Source organism: Geotrypetes seraphini, chromosome 11 (genome assembly GCF_902459505.1).
Source record: "Geotrypetes seraphini chromosome 11, aGeoSer1.1, whole genome shotgun sequence".
NCBI lineage: Eukaryota > Metazoa > Chordata > Amphibia > Gymnophiona > Dermophiidae > Geotrypetes > Geotrypetes seraphini.
In genome coordinates this window covers 124,789,131-124,809,775 of record NC_047094.1, presented here as the reverse complement: position 1 = coordinate 124,809,775, position 20,645 = coordinate 124,789,131, and the positions used below count along the sequence as shown (strand labels likewise).

General features: G+C 43.3%; 1 protein-coding gene across 5 annotated transcripts in view; it reads right to left on the bottom strand.

Annotated features, from left to right (window-relative positions):
• Positions 1-20,645, bottom strand: part of KMT2B (lysine methyltransferase 2B) — a 496,236-nt gene that overhangs the window by 224,555 nt on the left and 251,036 nt on the right. For all 5 annotated transcript variants that reach the window (XM_033963412.1, XM_033963411.1, XM_033963413.1 and 2 more), the window contains one exon: positions 407-505. In XM_033963412.1, coding sequence (XP_033819303.1) covers positions 407-505 — 99 coding nt within the window. The remainder of the gene's footprint in view (positions 1-406; positions 506-20,645) is intronic.

Here is a 20,645-nt window from a genome sequence, read left to right as displayed (position 1 = left end):
GGGAGGGGCTCAAGACTCTGTAAAAATGAATCTCCTTAAAAGCTGTCTGGCGACCATAGGAAAATAACCCACTAGTCCAGCAATAGAGCGAGATTGTAGAAGAATGCTGCCATTTTTACTTAATTGTGATGGTACCATATTTAGAGTGCATTTGGTTTAGCATATAATTAAGTTCAAAAATAAGTAGAACAAAATCTCTAAGTCATGGAAGAGTAGTCATCTGAAAATGGGATAATTTTCTTGGAAAAACCTGAAAATAACTTTACTTCTACAACAAGAAAAAGCATGTTCTTACTGAAAAAAGGCAAGGGGAATATAAGCAGTTCTGGTTTTTTCAAATACAGAGATGAGAGTCAACAGCTTGGAAATCCAAGAACTCTTAGAATAAACCAGATGCTAGACTTACCTTAAAATCCACTCTGACTCTGTGGATCCCATCAGAAGTTTTTTGTTTCCCATTACATCCATTCAGGAGGGGTGTAAATGAACTGGAGGCTGGTGATTCCTGCAGCGATTGGAAAATCAGAGGGTGAGTGAGAGACAGGATGAATGGGGAAAAAAAGAGAAGAAATAAGGGCTAGATTCTCAAAACTTACTATGCTCTTAATAATTGCTGCTAAACCGGTTCCAGCCAGTGGTAGTATAATGGGCTCAACAATATTTAAAGGAGCAATCTGGACAATTCTCTATCATCACCGGGTGATTCCCTAACCTCGATGTGCCACATTTACGGGCAAAATTTTCCGACAGGGTCTGAGCTGTTGTAGCCTTACTTTCTGGTCAGTGTCTGATCGCTAATTGGCTCATGCACTGACAGGAAAGTAAGGCTTGACAGCTCAGATCCCACCCCGCCCCCCACGTAAATTTTAAAAAAGATCCCTGAATTGAAGGACGGCAGGAAGGATGCCCACTCCCTCCCATCGCCGGTGATCCCCAACACCCTTGATAAGAGCAATGTCCACTCACTCCCATCGCTGGTGTTCCCATCGCTGGAGGGCTGCCCATTCCTTCTCGCCGCCCGTCATCCCTGCCCCTGCCCCCCCGACACGAGGGATGCCCACTTCCTCCTGCCATCAGGGTGCCCTGTTTCCTCGTGACACCTCCATACTTTTCCAACAAAGACCAGCTGGAGGGATGCACCAGGGAAGGGCCCAAGGCTCTGGTCCAGGCGTCTAAGGCCCTTGTTATGGGTGTTAGCCGGAGGGGGTTCCTCCTATGAGAAGCACCGGGAAGGGGTAGGCCCACCATTTTGAAGAGGCAGGCCTGCTGGTCAAAGGGAGTAGATATGGGGTGTGTTAAGGGAGTGAGGATCCCGGTGACAGGATGGATTGGGCATCCTTCCTGCCGAGGGTGTCAGGAAGGTTGTTGTGGGGAGGGGTTAGAATCATTGATGGTGATAGAATCACTCTTGAAGTGTCGGGGGGGGGGAGGGCAAGAGGTCCCAGTGGCAGGAAGGAATGGGCATCCCTCCTTCTGGGAGTGGTGGGGTGGGGGTGGCGGGGGACCCTGGCAGCAGAAAGGAGTGGGCATCCCCCCTGACATCTTTCAATTTAAACATAGGACAGAGTGGCAGGTTGTCGGTGGTGTCAGCAGGGGAGCCTGGTGGCTGAGGCAGGAGGGAGTGAACATCCCTCCTGCCAATCTTGTACAGGGTGTTTTCGATGGAAGGGGGGGTTTGGGCAACAGCAGGGAGGGGAGGGGGTGTCAGCTGGAGGAGGGACTCTTCTTTCTGCTGCCCTCCCTGCTGGACTTGGGAGACCTGCAGCTCAGTTGATTAGGGCAGAGAGAACAGCTTTGACAAAAGGGAGGAGCTGTGCTTAGCGATTGCTCTTCTGAGCCAGGCACAGTTCTTTCCGCTCTTTACCGGCAATTCTCCACACAAATAGCATGCATATAATTTGCCTGTAAAATAAGTCAACCCCCAATATAGACACTACATCGACTCGCCGGATTTTACCAGCGAGTTTTCAGAATCCGGCTCTTAATGAGGAAGAATGCATGAGTGTGCAACAATATAACACAGAAAGAAGAATGGAAGATTAGGTTTATATCTTTGATAATCTTTCTGTTAGTTCGTGGAGGATTCCATACACTAGGTGTTCAATCCCAACCCACAATCCGGGTGTTGCAGAAATCCACATCTTTTCTGAACACATGCTCTACCCCCCTTAGCCTGAGAGTTAGTAAACAATCCTAGTTACAGTAAGTCCCAAAGCCAAGCACATACCTGCAAATCCAGGACAGGGGGTATGGTGGGGGGGGGGGGGAATCCCCATCAACAGAAGTAATTCACGAACTGGTTTGTTATGCAAAATATTAACAAGTGATAACAGGCACAAAGGCAACTCAGAAAAAACATTGAGGAACAATGTAGCTCTAACCTGCAGTGTGTAGCAAGCACCCCAAGAAAGGCTTTCAGCAATGTGTATACTCACAAACTCCCAACAGGATCTGCCAACTGGCTGGAAAAGCTTCACACCTGTAATGAGAGTGACAAAGGCAAAAAGGAGCAGGCTACTCCAAACAACTGAGTGAAGACAGAGAGGGCGTGTCGTATGGAAACCTCCAGGGACTAACAGAAAGAAAATTATCGAAGGTATAAACCTAATCTTCCATTCTGTTACGTCACTTCCAGATTCCATACGTTAGATGACATACCAAAGCCAGGTAGTTAGGGAAGGACAAAAGAGGGAGGGATTTTATTATATGGTATATGTGTTATGAAATATTGAAGGGAGGGGAGGGAAAGGGATAAATTTCATTTAATATGAAGAATTGCAGAATTTCAAGTGATGTATTTAAGTTTAAATGTGGTTACTTTTTGATGCACATGATGTAAGTTATAAAAATGAATAAAGAATTTAAAAAAAAAGAAGAGCTTGCCCTCAAACCAGAGGTCCCAAAAAATGCATCAGAAAGTGCTACCACAACTCAGTGGCATACCAAAGGGGGGGCGGTCCGCTCCGGGTGCAGCCTTAGAGGGGAGTGCACAGCCAGCCAGGTCCCTTTACTTTTATGGCACTTCCCCCCACCGCCCGCCCGCCCGACCGACAACAGGCCCGGTCCGACAAACCTCCCTGCCCTGTGGCCGCGAGTCTATATTACCTTCTTACAGCAGCTGGAGTATTGAAGCTGCGTGTGGCTGCAGTAAAGGTCATCTATGACGCAACTAGAAGTTGCGTCAGAGACTACCTTTACGGCAGCCATAGGAAAGGTGGAGTGGAGAGGAAAAGATGCTTAAGGGAAATGGGTAAAACAGAGGAGGGAGAAAGATGCTGAAAGCACATGGGGAAGACAGAGGGGGGGAGAAGGATGCTGACAGGACATGGGGAATACAGGGGAGGGGAGAAGGACACTGAAAGGACATGGGGAAGACAGGGGGGGGAAGAAGGATGCTGAAAGGACATGGGGAAGACAGAGAGGGAAGAAGGACGCTGACAGGACATGGGGAAGACGGGGGGGAGAAGGACGCTAAAAGGAAATGGGGAAGAGAGAGTGGGGAGAAGACGCTGAAGGGAAATGGAGAAGAGAGAGTGGGGAGACGACGCTGAAGGGAAATGGGGAAGAGAGATTGGGGAGAAGACGCTGGCGGGGAAGAAGACAGAGATGCCAGACTATGGGGGGAGCGGAGGGAAAAAGATGAGTGCCAGACCAATTTGGAAGGGGGGAGAAAGGGAGAGGCACAGTAACAGAGCAAATGGAAGACACAGAGAGAAGAAAGACAGTGGATGGAAGGAATTGAATGAGAACATGAGGAAAGCAGAAACAAGACAACAAAGGTAGAAAAAAAATTTGATTTCTTTTTCTTTTTGCTTCAGGATAAAGTAGTATATTAGTTGTGTTGATAAAAATGTATAAACAAAGCCCTGCCAGCTGAACATCTCTTTCTCCAGTTCAGCAGCCAGAACTTTGATTTATAAGGGAGGAATAAGCTAAATATTGCAGTACTGAGGCTTGTATGGATGCTGCGAGGACGATGACGGGGCGGTGAAGGAGACGGTGCAGTGATGGGGACAGATTTTTTCCCCCGTGCCATTCTCTAGTGCTCATGTCAAAAGCTTCCCTCTGACTCAGCTTCCTGTTTCCACTTTTGACTGAGCACTGCGTTGCCGATCTGAAGTTTTGTTGATGCCAGGGGTAGAAGGAGGCCTATTGCCGATCTTAAGTGTCATCGAGGGGGGGGGGAGGGTGTTGCAGATCTTGTTGCAAAAATTGGAAAGGCGAGGAAGGGAGAAAGATGGGCCTGTGGTAGATGGAGAGATTGAGAGAAGGGGGCAGATGATGGAAGTGGGGAGAAAGGGGAGAGAGAAGAGGGCAGATGATGGAAGTAGGGAGAAGGGGCAGATGATGGAAGAGGGGAGAGAGAAGAGGGCAGATGATGGGGGAAAAGGATTGAGTTAGGGAAATACTGGAGGGGGTGAGGGAAAGAAGTGGCGAGCTGTAGGTAGACAGTAATAAAGGAAATTGATGAGAGGGTAGTAAGAACGTAATCTAGATGGATGCAGAAAATAAATTGAAAAGGAAAATGAGGGAAGAAAGGGATTGCAGAAGAGAGGTGTGGAAAAGGGAAGGAGAGGAGAGATATACCAGACCAATAGGGGTGAAAGGAGAGATGGAAGGGGGAGGCATACAGTTTCTGGAAGGGGCATAGAAGTAGAGAAGATGCCATATAGGGAGGGGCAGAGAGACGGCAAACAGTGGACGGAAGGAAGAGAGTAACAAGAAGATGAGGAAAGCAGAAACCAGAGAAGACAAAGGTAGAACAAAAATTTTCTATTTATTTATTGCTTTAGGAGACATGTGTCACTGTTTCTGTGGTGTTGCATTTTATGCAGAGTCCAGCTTCTTGCTGGTTCAATTTAACCTTTGTCTATGTATTTCTATTTTATCCCCCCTTTTACAAAACTGTGGAGTGTTTTTTAGCGCCAACCGTGGTGGCTAAAATCCACACTACAGTTTTGTAAAAGGGGGAGGGGTTAGTTTGTGATGACATATTTCATACTAGGCGAAGATTTTTTCTATGTTCTGTGTGTTCGAAAGACATGGTTTTCTGTTAGGATTGACGGTGTAGGATTGATCTGTACTAGTCTGGCTTGTTTAGTTTTACAATGGGTGTATTGATGTACTGCTCACTGATATATGTAAGATGCTGCCTTTTCCTAGGTACTCATGTGTGATGAGTGGCTTGTTACTAAAAATCATGTTTTTCGTACAGATGGGGGGGGTGCCAAAAAATGATGGGCCCTGGGTGTCACATATGCTAGTTATGCCACTGCCACAACTTGGTAAAACTGGGCAAAAATATGAAGAGAGGACCAAGAAGCCGCCCCGCAAAATTCATCAGGATGAATCGAGCGAGATTCCCCCATGACGCAGCCACCCGTCCTGTCGAATGGGCTTTAAGCGAGATCGGAGGCTGCTTGCTGCGAGCGAAGGAAGTTGCAGAAATGGTCATTCTAATCCACTAAGTGATCGAAGATTTGGACACCGACCTATCAGGGTGAGGCGTAGCAGTGAGAACAAAAAATAATAATAATAATAACTTTATTTTTGTATACCGCAAATACCACAAGCAGTTCAGAGTGGTTTTAAGTGATCAGTCTGAACTCAATAGTTCTTTCCAAATAAAGGAACAAGTTCCTCTGGTCATCTAATTCACGTAAGATCTGATCTTTGTGCTCTGAAGCTGTTGGATGAAAATGCAGGCAACCTAACCTCTTGGTGGACTTGGAAAGCCAAGACCACCTTCGGCAAGAAGGAAGGTATAGCCTGGAGGAAAACACCCGCATCCATAATACAAAGAAAGGGTTCCCTGCACAAAAGAGCATAATCTCCAAAACACACCTGCTGAGACAATGATGACCAGAAAAAAACAATTTGATCATTAGGTCCAGAAGAAATTCATTCTTTAGTTATTCAAAAGGGCTTCACCAAGGCCCTGCAAAATGATGTTAAGACTCCACAAAGGGAAAAGAAGATACCAGGAAGGATGCAGATGAAGCGCTCCCTTCATACACCTGGTCACATCTGGAAGAGCAGTAAGCGAACTAGTGCCTCTGCGCGCTTGAAAACACGAAAAACCTGCAACCTGAACAGTTTAGGGAGGTCACTGCCAGACTTTTGTCTAAACCTTCTTGAAGGAAAGCCAGGACTGCCTAACTGGGAGCCTTCTCAGGCTCCACCTGATCCTTCCAGGCTTTGGCAGAAGAAGTCATAGGAGAGGGTTACTTCGAACGCAAGAGTGGAGAGAACTACCTCCGAATAACCGCTCATCATCAAGGCTGAGTGCTCAAAGGCGACACCGTAAAACCAAAACGCCATGGGTTCTTCATGGACATCGGTCCCCGACTAAGAAGATATCGATGAAAAGGGAGCCAGAGCTTCTCATCCCACTGAAGACGTACGAGAACTACATACCACAGGCAGCGAGGCCAATTTGGAGCCACTAGACACCAGGCCGGGATGCGTCACTGTCTGGTGAACCAGTTGGTGACCTGACCAATCAGAAGCTACGGAGGGATCATACAGGAACTTGTGAGCCATCCAGGACCAAACCAAAGCATCCGGCCCTAGCTTCCATGCTGTTTGCAACCAAAAAAGCACCCGGCCTTTACGTTCTCTGCCGAAGCCAACAAGACCCTCTGGGGCAAACCCCTGTTCCTATAAGATCAGACGGAATGCCTCCTGCGAGAAGGACCATGCTCCTGAGACCAGGAACTGTCAGTCAAGGAATACTGCCGGAACACTGACGACTCTGGCTCCATGGGCCATCGAGAAAGACAGAAGATGTGCTTCCGCCCAATGGAACGTCGCCAATCTTTCTAGCCTAGGAGAGAGAGAGAGAGAGAGCGCACTAGAGCTCCCTCGTGATGTACATATGTCACTGCTGTGGCATCAAAAAATGTGCAACCACTGGTCTTTCTGAAGGGGCTAGATCGCGAGTAGCGCCAGCCAAATTTCCTGAAACTCCAGATGATAGGTCAACCAATACTGTGGACCAAGAGTCTACTGCACCTGCCTGGAGCGGGCCCCGCAGTGAGCCTGCATCTATCCTAAGAGTCATCCACTTGGAAATCCAAAGAAGCCGGCCCTAGTCAAGAGCCACCCCCTGAAGCTATCAGCTCAAATTGTGGCTTGCTAGCTCCATCCAGGGGAGCGGCATCTGAAGGGGGAAATTTAGCAGATCACCTAGATAGGACTCTTGTCAAGGGCGCATTGGTGTTTTGGCCCAGGAGATCGCCTCCAATGAGGTTTCCTGATACCCCAGAACCTGAAGATAAAAGCAGGCCGAGAAAGCTGGACAGTAAAAGAGAATTCTAATCTGTTGATGAAGGTTCTGTCCACATTCCCTGAGAGGAAATACACAACCCTGTCTGGAGACGAGGAGAAGCCCCAGAAACTCCAGGGACTGAGAGGACGTCAAACGTTTCTTCTTGAACTTGCCAACGCCTGGAGCAGACACACTACCGTCCCCACCGCACCTTTGTACACCCAACGAGACGAAGCTTGGATCACCTGTTATCCCAGGAAGGGTGGACTTGGACCCCCTACTGGTGGAAAGCTGTCCCAACTACAACCACTTAGGCGAAAGTGCAGGAGCCATCGTGAGGCTCAAGGGTCAGAGCTGTGAACTGGAAATGCTGTTGTAGAATATGGAAATGCAGAAACCTGTGAAGCTCTGGACAGATCAGATTGAAATATGGAGGAAACCTCTGTGAGATTCAAGGACACTAGAAATTCTCCTGGAGACAGCAGCTAGCACCGTGTACTTCATTGTCTATTTGGACAAAGGGAATTCGCAAGAAGTGGGTGAGACTGTAGATCCAGAATATGTCTCCAATCCTTTCTGGCATGAAGAAGAATCAAGAGTATCCGTCAATGCTCCCATTTGTGGATTTGAACAGGTTCCAGCATCCTGAAGATTAAGAGGCATTGCAGAATAGCGCAGACCTTGGACTCTGTTGCGGTCAATTTGCCTTAGGCCAGAAACCAAGCCGGAAGCGGGCAAAGGAGGACTAACAAGCGTCCGATGAAAGTTATATCCACTCCTGACAAAACTGTAGAAGACAGCCTGTGAGGGAGGAAGCCACACCCAACCCCTGGCGACACTGGTGTTTTCTTCTTTTTTTTGTGAGGCGTAGCTAATGCACAGAAACCTGAGGACACCTGGAACTGGGAAAATGTGGGCAAAGTCTTTGGAGATGTTTCTAGGAGGGAAAAGCCTGAGTATCACTGATGACATCTGCAGGAGGAACGAAGAGAACTACAATCCCCTCCCGAAGTACAGCAAAACTGGTTCACAGAGATCAACATAGGGCAGTGTTCGCAACACCTGAGTAGAGGACATCAAGACGTAAACCCAACAAGAACTGGGCCCTTAAAAAGGTGGCCGCTGAAGGTGATCCTCGAGGCAGCGCCCTCATCCAAAGACGAATCCAAGGAGTTCAGCGCTCAGATACTGTACTAAAAACTCGAATGAAATCATAAAGGGTGCCTCCATACCAACCAGCACCAATGGAACAAAGGTGTGCACCTTCACAGAGGACACACTGCACAGGCTGGAATGACAGGTATATACCATAAAGGAAGTGGCCACGGCCACTTGGCTACTTGAGGATGCCGGAAGGGAACAGTTTGTAACATAACATCCACCCTGCGATCCTGAGAGTCCAGAAACCTCACTCCCCATCACTAGAGGGGTGCACTGGAAAAATTGTGCCACAGCGGAATCTACCTCAGGCTGTTCAGACCTGATTTACATAGCTTTAGAAGATCAGAAAAAGCTTTCCAGAGATCACAGTGTTCTGAATCAGACCAAGGAGCTGTGGACTGAATGGAAAAAGACACAGGAGAATAGACCAGGACAGAATCCAGAGAATGGGAAGGTGGAAAATCCAAATGGAGCTCTTTCAGAACATCAGCCTTAAAAAGGCGAACAGAAACACACTGAAAATGTGAAGAAGGATCAGTACCTCCAAATCCGGATGCTCAGGGAGGCCGAGGAGACCAGTCTCAGCAAAGGCATCAGCCATATACAAATTAAATACAGTGGTAGGAGACAGAAGCATCATGAAATCTTCAGGGCAACTACTGCAATCGAGGTCTGGCACAGCCAGACAAGAGAGCTCCCAAACAGAAAGCTTTGCCACAGACGCCATAGACTGAAAAAGCCTCAATGCGTCCGCCGGCTGCATCAAATGAGCGGGGTCTGAGGATACGCCATTCAGAGGAGCTGAATAAAATCCAGTGAAAAGGTCTACTCCACAACCAGGGTAGGGGTCTGTTGAGGTACATGCATCTCGTGAAAAGAGTCCCCAGACTCAGAACACAGGTATACTACGCTATACTCCAGAATGGCCCCTGGGCTAGATTTTCTTCAGAAGACACAGACCCGGGTCAGCTCCCCAGCTCAAGAGGACACAGAGAAGGTGAAGTCCACAGCACCCACCCCCTCCCCTGGCACACTGCGGCACATGGTACAAAATCACTGATCTGGCACCCATCCGGTGCAATGTACACATCTAATAGATTAGGAGCTAGGGAGTCCATCCCAATCGATTTTGAGTCAAATTGAGGGATTTTGAGGTAGAATAAAAGTTAGAAAAAAAGATTGATTTTAAAATCCAAGATGGCTGTTTCACGAATTTGCGCCAACAACTGCAAAAATAAACAAAAACTGAAAATAAAAAAATAGCGATTTGGGGTCTGGGGAGATGGGGGACCTAAATCCTACACACAGAAACAGTAAAAAATGAAGTTTAAATCGATTCACAAGCTACCCCTGAAGTTCTCACATGAAATAATGGAGGTACTTACAGTCTCTATAGTGCCTTTACCTGTCAGCATTTTTAAAGCAGCTGAGTGGAGAAAAAAGGACTTTCTGTCTCAGAAATAGTTGCAAATGCACAGAATTGAAGATCTTCAGACTGTCCGCCAGAGACTGACTACAACCTCCACCCCCAAGAATCCTCTGCCACGCGGTTGGGGGTGGAAAAGGCAGCTTGTGCCTTGAAACCCAGATGGGTTTCTCTCCAGACATACACAGCCTGCACTAGAAACCTGTGACAGAGTCACTGGCCAGTAGACTCTCACAGGAAGGGACCCTGGGTACATGAATAAGGTGGCACACAGCAGGCTGGCTCCATAGATCTACCAGAGTTTCTCTGTGAAGCTGCAGCCTGGCTTTGCAGGACTGCGTCCTTTTCTCTGACAGGGGACCACAAGGGAGGGGTCTCAAGGCACTGAAGCCACCAAAATGAACTTTAAGCGAAAAAATAAGAAACAGAGGCAGAGCAACTGCAAACGACTTCTGCATGGACTGCTTGCAGAAACTTAAACTGGGATTGTTTACTAACTCTCAGGCTAACGGGGTGGAGTATGTGTTCAGAAAATATGTGGATTTCTGCAATACTCAGACTGTGGGTTGGGATTGAACACCTAGTGTATAGAATCCAGAAGGGATGTAACAGAATAAAGAATGCTCAGAACAGTGAGCATACCATCAAAAAAACAGGGCATGCACAATACATATGACACATGGCAGACAAAGAAAAAAAATTAACAGAACAAATGGCAAAATCAACAAAGGGAAAATTATTTCTTATTAGATAATTCTCTTTCCTTTAGTCATGCCAGATCAGTCCAGAATGAACGAGTTATGTCCATCTACCAGCAGAGAAAAAATAGTCCTAAGAGTTTCGTCCTTTAAGTGTATTATGAAGACTAGAATGTTCAATATTTTGAATAGCCAAGCAATGGTGCTCATAAGATGTATAGCTCACAATTGGAAAAGTCAAAAGTCTACATGCCACTGAGACTATACTATACTGTGGGACAGTGTGGTGCAGTGGTTAAAGCTACAGCCAGGGCAGGATTAATTCGTCGAGGGCCCCTAGGCACACAAGTACACTGGGCCCCCTGCCCCGCCCCCACCCCACCATGTGCCCAGGTGGAAACGGGAAGCTGCGTCAGAGGGAAGCTTTAGGCAAGCAGCACCGCTTGCATAATTACAGTTTCCATTGCTTTTCTTACCCACGTTGCTTGCTTGTCTTACTTTCCGTCGATGGGGGAGGGCTGCATTGCCGATTGGGGTGGGGGCCCGCGTTGTCGATCAATGCTGGAGGGGCCCATCGCTGTTTGGAAAAAACAATGTTGATGCCCTCCTTCATCGAGCCCCCCTGACCATTTTGGGCCCTAGGTGCTCCTTGTGACCCTGGGCAAGTCACTTAATCCCTCCATTGCCCTAGGTACATTAAATATATTGAGAGCCCACCGGGACAGAAAGGGAAAAATGCTTGAGTACCTAAATAAATTCATGTAAAGCCATTCTGAGCTCTCTTTGGAGAACGGTATAGAAAATTGAATAAATAAATAAATAAAAACATTATAGTATGAGGCTCATACTCCACTGTGAGGCATTCATGTGAAGGAAATGAAAAATAGAAACCATGACATGTATGAAGAAAACACTTAAGGGAAACCAGAAAGGGCGGGCTTCTGGACTGGTCTGGCATGACTAAAAGAAAGAAAATTATTAGCTAAGAAACATAATTTTCCCTTCCAATACATCTATGCCAGACCAGTCCAGAACAAATGGGATGTAGCAAAGCAGTGTCCTAATTAGAGTGAAAGAAATAAAAAGCCAGAGAAAGAGCAAAAACCTCAGCATCAGCGAATGAGTGTTCCAAAAGTAACTAAGAACATAAGAATTGCCGCTGCTGGGTCAGACCAGTGGTCCATCATGCCCAGCAGTCCGCTCACCCTATCTCAAAGACCAGCACCCTATCTAAGAGTAAGCCTACTTTATAGAAGAAGACCAAACTATACCAAAAAGACCCCCCCTACAACAAAATAATCCTCGCCTTACCACAAAAAATCACCAGTGAAAATACCAAAAGAAAAGCAGCTCGTTCCACAGCTCCCAACTCCACAAAAAATGAAAACAATAAAATAGAAACAAATAGTTATCGCCCTACTACTCTTGATCCTAACATTCCGGCAAAGCAAAAGGAAACTATAACTCACCAATACCAGTTATAGTAACAAGCAACAGAAACCACCACCCAACAGGGAGTAATCATATAAACGTGGTTGACTGCTCCACAGCATCCCCCAGACCTAGGGGAGAAGACCCACAAACGCCTCCCGAAACCATCCCAGGATCAAACCCACCCCCCAAGAAGACATCCTCATCTACCCAAAAATATCACACAACACTAAAACTGAATTTACATCAATAAAATGTGCATACATGAACATCAGATCCCTAGGCCCAAAAACTGAGAAGATCAGCAACGTGACATAATCAAGCTCGAGAAATGAGCATCGACATGGCAAATGAGGTTCAAAGGGGATAAGTGCAAAGTGATGAATGTTGGGACTAAAAATCTCATGCACGAATACAGGATATCTGGAGTGGTACTTGGAGAGACCTCACAGGAAAGGGACTTGGGAGTTCTGATTGACAAGTCCATGAAGCCATCTGCACAATGTGCTGCGGCGGCAAAAAGGGCGAACAGAATGCTAGGAATTATCAAGAAGGGGATCACGAACAGATCAGAGAAGGTTATCATGCCACTGTACCAGGCCATGGTGCGGCCTCACCTGGAGTACTGCGTCGAGCACTGGTACATGAAGAAGAACACAGTACTACTCGAAAGGGTTCAGAGAAGAGCGACTAAAATGGTTAAGGGGATGGAGGAGTTGCCGTACAGTGCAAGACTGGAGAAGCTGGGCCTCTTCTCCCTTGAAAAGAGGAGACTGCGAGGGGACATGATCGAACATTAAAAATACTGAAGGGAATAGACTTAGGGCCTGCTTTACAAAGCCATGTCAAAAAAGCTGAACAGACTTTTGTTGGGTAGTCAAGTGAATTGAAGTGGGTGCTATGTTCACTTCCTAAATGAGGCGGAGCAGAATGAGTAAGCCTCGCAGTATAGCTGCGCTGGTCAAAAGAAGTTGACTTGAAGAATGCTGAAAATTTATTGACCATTTCTTCAGATAAAAGAAATGGGAAATATAAACCCAGTCCTCTCAACCAGGAGATACGGAAGTAGATACACTCACCCCATAAAACATCTGGAAAGAAGAATCCATCAGAAGAGACTCAAAGACAAGCTGAGTGTATTGAAATGTGGAACATGGGGGTAAGATCGGTGCTGGTCCGGTGCCAAAGAGACACTGTACAAGACAATATATGAAGCTGAACTCCCAATACAGAAGATCGGTGTCGAGAGTTCCAATGATTCAATGTCCTGGTGTGTCCGGTGACGCTATAAAGGTTATATAGCAATGGTGCCAATAGTCGATGTTGTGATGCACTCAGACTGGATCTGCAACAGAAAGGTCAGAGTCGACGCTGGTACCCGTAAACGGCGTCAAGCCGAAACAGTACTGGAATTCGACACCGGGTGAAGCCGTGGTATCAACAACTTTTTACTCGTCGAGCTTCACCTGGAAAAAGGAAAGAACGGCACTGTAATAGGCAGAGTCGACACCGAGGAAATCTGTGTCTGCACCCACAGTGAAAAAACTCACCGAGCTTCACCTTAAAGGCAACCACGGTGCGGGTGGTCAGTCGATATAGACTGGATCGGCACCAGGATGGTCTAGGGTCGACACCGGGAGAAGAGGCGTCAACACACACTGAACCAATGCCCCAGAATAGCACCAGTACGGTAGGCGAACTTCTGCGCCTATACCGAAAATGCAGCACATCGTCCCCAATGAGGCCAATAACGAGGTACTCACAGGCATGGCAACCAAGTGCATATGGGACTCATGCGAGGTCAGTATGACTTGACTCAATGCAACTAAGACCAGAGGATAAAGTCCAAAGAAACTATGACACTGGAGTGGACCCCGATGGATCCTGGGGTGTTGAAACTTCAGCCCCACACATCCAGTTAAGGGAACTCCAAAGACGATGTTGACTGCTTCTGAAGAAATTCCATTGCTGTAGAAAAGAAAGATATAAAGTCCCCTCCCTTTTTTTTTTTTAGCAACAACGAAAGATCAAGAGAAAGACTTATATCTGAAAAAGCTCGAACACAACGTCACTTGAAGAAAACTCAGTCAGCGGCCTGACATTGACAGGAACAGCACCTCAGCGAACTTGAAGTTGGAGGCTGAGATGAACCAAGAGGCTCCAGTCGAGTCAAATCCGAAGACGAGGAAAAATGAACTAATTTCAGTCACTGTTTTCATTTTTTTTTTTTTTAATGAAAAGAAAACCATATTGAATAAAAAAGGGTCTGTCTAAAAAGTCAGAAAGCCGCGAGAGCAGGAAGGCATAAAAAAGTTTAACGATCGTTGAAACACAACTACTTAGCTCCACAAGCCTCCGTTGGGTGGGAAGGCACTTGTACATGCGGGCTATTGTGAACTTTTTAAAATCTTAAATGGTGATGCACTTTTAAAGTGTCTGTACCGGGGCTCCATCGGTGACTTCACCCATGTGTGAAAATATGCTGCCTGCTTGTCCTGGGATAAAGAGATATATTTATATACCACTTATAGCCTAAGTGGTTTATATTCAGGTACTCAAGCATTTTTCCCTATCTGTCCTGGTGGACTCGCACTCTACCTAATGTACCTGGAGCAATGGGGGATTAAGTAACTTGCCTAGGGTCACTAGGAGCAGTGTGAAATTTGAACCTACAACTTCAGGGTGCTGAGACTGTAGCTCTAGCTACTGTGCCACACACTTGCACAGATCTTACTCACACTACCTACCACGCCTCTGGAACAAACTACCTACCCACATAAGATCATTAAGTGGTCTTCTGAACTTCAGGAATTCAATCAAAACTCACCTCTTCCCCTGACCCTTATGACAGCGTGCCAATCCAAATCCCCAAGACCTTCTGAGAAAGGGTACTGACCCTCCACTGTCTCAAATCTCAAATGCTCAAATCCTACCATGCCATATACTGTCGTATATTGTATTGCCCATCATATAATGTTCTACCATATCAAGTCCCCCCCAGTGGTATAATGTATAATATTCACTGTTACACATGGTTCTACTATATTATATCTGACTATGCCATGTTTTCTCATAGAATGTTTTGTCACTGTCACCATTTTTGTCATACTATATGGCGCTTTTAGCATACTATGCTTCCCATGTCTACCATGCTATGATTTCTTATGCTATGTTTGCACACATTTGCTGTTGCATATCTACCATGATATGTTGTGTAATGCTACGCTTGCCTTACTATTTTGCCATGTCATGTCATATTAGATTAACCATGCTCTATAATACTATGCTCACCATGCTATGTCTCATGATGTCATGTTTTGTCATATTACACTTTACCATGCTTTATTATCTATGACTTGCCATTTTTGTCAAACAATGTTTTGCCATGTTATCTTTTACCATACTGTGTTTGCCATCACTTCAACTAAATATGCTTTATTATGTATGTAAACTGGTGCCCATCCTAAACCGAATTGTCATATACAGAACACAGATCATAGAAGTCTGCCCAGTATCGGCCTTAATTTTTCATGTCCAGAGTTGCCATCTAAGCACCACTCGACACATCAAACACACATACAATCATTTAAGTTTTGTTTATATACCATTCATTTTCTAATTGAATAGATGGATTTGATTATTCCTTATGTTGGTTAAAAAGCACTAAAACAGGGGGGCGCTGTTGAGCCAGAGAGCAAGATGGCCGCATAAACTCCTCTCCCGATTACTAAAACATCGACACGGAGCAAGTTTTAAACTTTATCCTTTTCTAGCTAATTTGACTTTATCTGCAACTAAGATGTCGACGAACAAATCTGCTAAATCGGAGATTCAATCGGCACAATCTACTGGGTCAAAAAGATCTAAGCACGATCCTCCTTCTCCAGAGAAGCCATTGACCAGTAAGTTTGCACATGATTCCTCCTATGCAGTTTTAGATGAGCTCCGTGCTTTAAAGGACTTGATAACCAAATAATATGATATTACCTGTGAGATGAAGAGTGAAATAAATTCACTCACTACTTCATTTGCAGCCTGCAAAACACGTGTTGACTTGTTAGAGAATCGAGCAGACATGGCGGCACTCTCCTTCGTGCAATTTGAAGAACAAGCACAACAACGCTTCAAAAAGTTAGATCAAGAACTCGAAGACCTTTGTAACCGTAATTGCCGGAACAATATTAGAATAATAATTGGTCTAGCGGAAGGTGTTGAAGGTTCGGATCTAAACAAATTTCTTACAGACTGCTTGCCGAAACTACTCAATATAACAACAGATCTTCCATTGCAATTTGAACGTGCTCACAGGATGCCATCTTCCTTGAAAGCTGGATTTACACAACCGAGACCAACTATTGCGATACCCTCAAACACTACAAATTTTAACCGATTTGAAGTTTGCAGATAAAAAATTTCTTATTGTTCCTGACCTGGCTAAGACAACCGCCCAGAAGAGAAAATCATTCTTGGAACTGAGAGCAAGACTGAAATCTATGGGTGCAAGATACGGTTTACAATATCCAGCTAGAATGGATGTGACCATTAATAATTCGACAAGGCATTTTGACTCCCTGGAACAACTCCAATCTTTTCTGGATAATCTTCAATCGCATGGTATGTCATCTTCCTGAGAACCTTCTGTCTTTCTGATGTCATATGACCGCCGTCCTGAATGAGATACTTGAAAGCCTGGGCTCAGGCAGTTTTCTCACTTTATCGCTTCTTTGACTAACTGTCGGTATCATTATATAGACTCAACCTTTTGATATGATAGACTTACCTTGGTTTACATTTTGACAAACGTGATATCTTTTGAATCTGATATATGTTTCAATACTCGAGAATTTACTTTTGATTTTGATCCCAACATGCCTACATCTCTTGTATTGTCCCAGGTTGGAGACTACATATTTACTGGTTACTAAAACAGGAATTCAATGAAAATTCGATAAAAAAATAAAGAACAATGAATAACTAATATAGAGCATCAGATAAACTCTTCAAACTGACTTCTTACTAATTACTATATGTTTAATTGTAAGCTTACTCACCAGGTGATAATATTTTCCTACAACAGAACTGTAAGTGGCTCATTTTCTGGAATATATACAAATCTTATTGAGATAGCATTGCAGTATATGGCTAAGCATTAGACTATAGGTCTCTTATTAGATTGCTGTTAGATTGTTAATGGTAAACTTATAAATTTTTTTTAACAAGTATTTACCTTTTTTCTTAATTCCTTCAACATACTAGTTAAAGTTAGCTAAAATAAGCTCTTTGTATATCTTTTGCAAAATTACCAGATGGAACTGGTTGATTTTGAGTTTTGTTTCTCTGTTACCCTATTCCTGATGTTACCACAGTTAATTCTGGTTTATTTTCTGCTTAGTAGGTCCTAATGCGGAATGATTTCATTTCTTTATTATATGCATAATATGTTTATTGATATGAATCTAGTTTGACCACAATATACATTTTAGATCAGATAGTTAAAATGTAAGTTTAAGATTTTTTTCTCACTGCAAGGTTGTGCTTACTTGCTCTTTCTAATAATGTTCTTTTTTGAGAGAGGAGACTTGTGCACCTCTGTTTTTCTGGTTAATGGCACCAATCTTTTTTCTCGTTTTTCTTGGCTGGACTGTTTTAGTCCTTGATACCTTCTGTTCTGGTTTGACTTGTGCCAAAGGGTTTCTTTTCTTTTTAGTTTTTTTCTTTTTGAGCATATTGCATTTCTCTCTTCTCATACTACATTATACTTGATAACTCTTCTTCCCAGATTTTTCCTATTGTACTAATACAACTATATGACATCGGTTAAACAATCACCAGTCACTGTTATCTCGTGAATGTTAATGGATTGAATAATCCAATCAAAAGAAAAAAAAGTTTTAATCCATTTGAAACAAAAATCACCTGATATAATAATGTTACAAGAAACACATCTCTCATCCACCTCTTCTTTGACAAAATCTTGTCCCTGGATCACCTCGGCGACTGACTCCCCTTCTATGGGTAGAAGAGGTGGTGTATCAATATTATTTTCAAAATCGATACAACCTAAGATCATTAACCAAGCTATTGATCCTAATGGTAGATGGATAATAGTACAAGTTGATCTACATAATATTCAACTTCTTTTAATAAAAGTATATGCACCTAATAGTGACTCTTCGGAATTCTTCATAGATCTCTTGAATACAATTCAAACTTTTGAACCTTTACCAATCATTATGGCGGGGGATTTCAATATTCCTTTTGATCTTTACATAGATAAACAATCCAGTTCCAAAATATCCCAACAAAAATCACATATATCTTTTCATTCACTCATTACACAACTACACCTTTCAGACTCATGGCGGCTTCAACATCCCTCAGCCAGAGAATACACATATCACTCCATTCCGCACAATAGCTTCTCACGCTTAGATTATATCTTTGTATCTCAACATCTGCTGAACTCAATAGTTTCGTGTGCTCTTTTTTGGAATAATAATCCTACTCCCAAGTCTCCCCTATGGAGAATGCAGACTTCACTCCTTGAAGATAAAAAGATTGTTAAACATATTAAGACTTATCAAAAAAATTTTTGAAAAGAATATCTCTACTGATACTGACCCTTTAATAACATAGGAAGCCTTTAAAGCCTCCTTGAAAGGAGAATTCATCTCCATTACTTCACATAAATCTAAATCTGAAAAAGTCTCAATAATAGCTCTGGAAAATCAAATTTCGGAACAGGAACATAAATATTCTGTCACAAAGAATCCTCAACAATATAATGCACTATGACAACTTAAATATCAATATAATTGTATCATATCCAAACAAGCAGGAGCGCAAATCTTCATGACCGAAGCTACATACTACGCAGAAAGGAACAAAAGCAGCAAACTGCTGGCTTCTTATCTGTAAAGGAAAAAAAGTAAAATTCAGATCCCAGCCATCCAAAATAACGATAATATAAATATTACTTCATATTCTGGAATTTTAAATTTATTTCATGAATAGTATGAAAAATTGTACCAATCAGAATCGTCCTCTAATTCGGTTTCATTGCTTTCCTTCCTACAAAATTTAGATCGGCCAATGTGGTCTGTTTCTGACAATGTTACTTTAAATAAGACACTAGATACAGAAGAAATTATGGCTGCATTGAAACAACTACAATCCAATAAATCTCCAGGAGCTGATGGAATTCCCGTGGAATTCTAAAAAATTTTCAACATGACCTATCGCAACACTTCCTTGAAGTATTTCACTATTTAACTCCAGACAAAGCCAAACAGAGTCGTTTTACTGAAGCAATAATTACAGTCATTCTGAAACCTATTAGGAATTCACTAAAAGTGCAGAAATACAGGCCTATTTCACTTCTAAATGTAGACTATAAATTATATGCTAAGGTTTTAGCAAACAGAATTAAAAATAATCATTCACAAAGTTATTCATCCTAATCAGATTGGCTTCATGCCAGGATGATTTATCGCAGACAACACCAGATTATTCTTTCACTTATCTCATATTGCTGAAACTTCCCAAAATCCTATCATAGTCTTATCCGGCATTTGATAGAATTGAATGGAATTATCTTTTCCACATATTAGATTGGTTTGGAGCGGAATCTCCTTTCATTCAAATGATTAGAGTACTATATACAAATCTCTCAGCTAGAATAATAGCGAATAATTCTCTTTCCTCCTCTTTCCATCTACATAGGAGAACCAGACATGGGTGTTCTCTCTCACCCTATTTATTTAATCTAGCACTAGAACTCTTACTCATTCACATTAGACAAAATCCGAACATCTCTGGCATTGTCTGTAAATCTCTTGAAATAAAACTTTCTGCTCATGCAGACGATGTCTTTCTTTATATCTCCAAACCAGAGACCTCGATCAAAGAGCTTCTCCAAACTATTGCTGAATACTCATCCTTTTCCAGATATAAATTGAATCATGATAAGATGGAAACTCTTCCCTTAAATCATTATGCCAATTCAGATATGATCAAACCTTATAATTTAGTATGGGCTCCGAAGAAGCTGAAATATCTTGGTATTGAACTCACTAAATCTCTTCCAGAATCTATTGATATTAATATACAGAAAATCCTTCAAATTGTTAAAAATTTAATTCAATCTTGGCATCCTCTCTATCTCTCCTTGTGGGGGCGTCTAGAAACAATTAAAATGATGTTCATGCCTAAAATAAACTATATTTTACTTATGATCCCCTGCCTCTTTCCTCCCACATTTTACAAAAAAATTGACTCTCTTTTATCTTCTTTCCTCTGGAAGAATAAACAACCACGAATAGCCCTAAAAAAACCTCAAACTAAAAAAAGAGGAAGGTGGAGTTCTTTTTCCAGATTTTTATACATATCACAAAGATTTTATTATCCATCAAGGTCTGTTTTGGTTTGCAGAAGACGACATTTACTCACCAATTTGGCTTGAAATTGAAAAACAACTAATACTACCACTCCAACTTTATGCTTACTTGACTGCATCACACACTTTAGTTGACAACTCCATAATACAAACGACAACCAAATGCTTATTAGAATTTGATTCACATATAGAATTTCCCTATACCAAATCATTATCTACCTCTTTATGGTTTAATTCAAATATTCTCATTAATAAGAAACCATT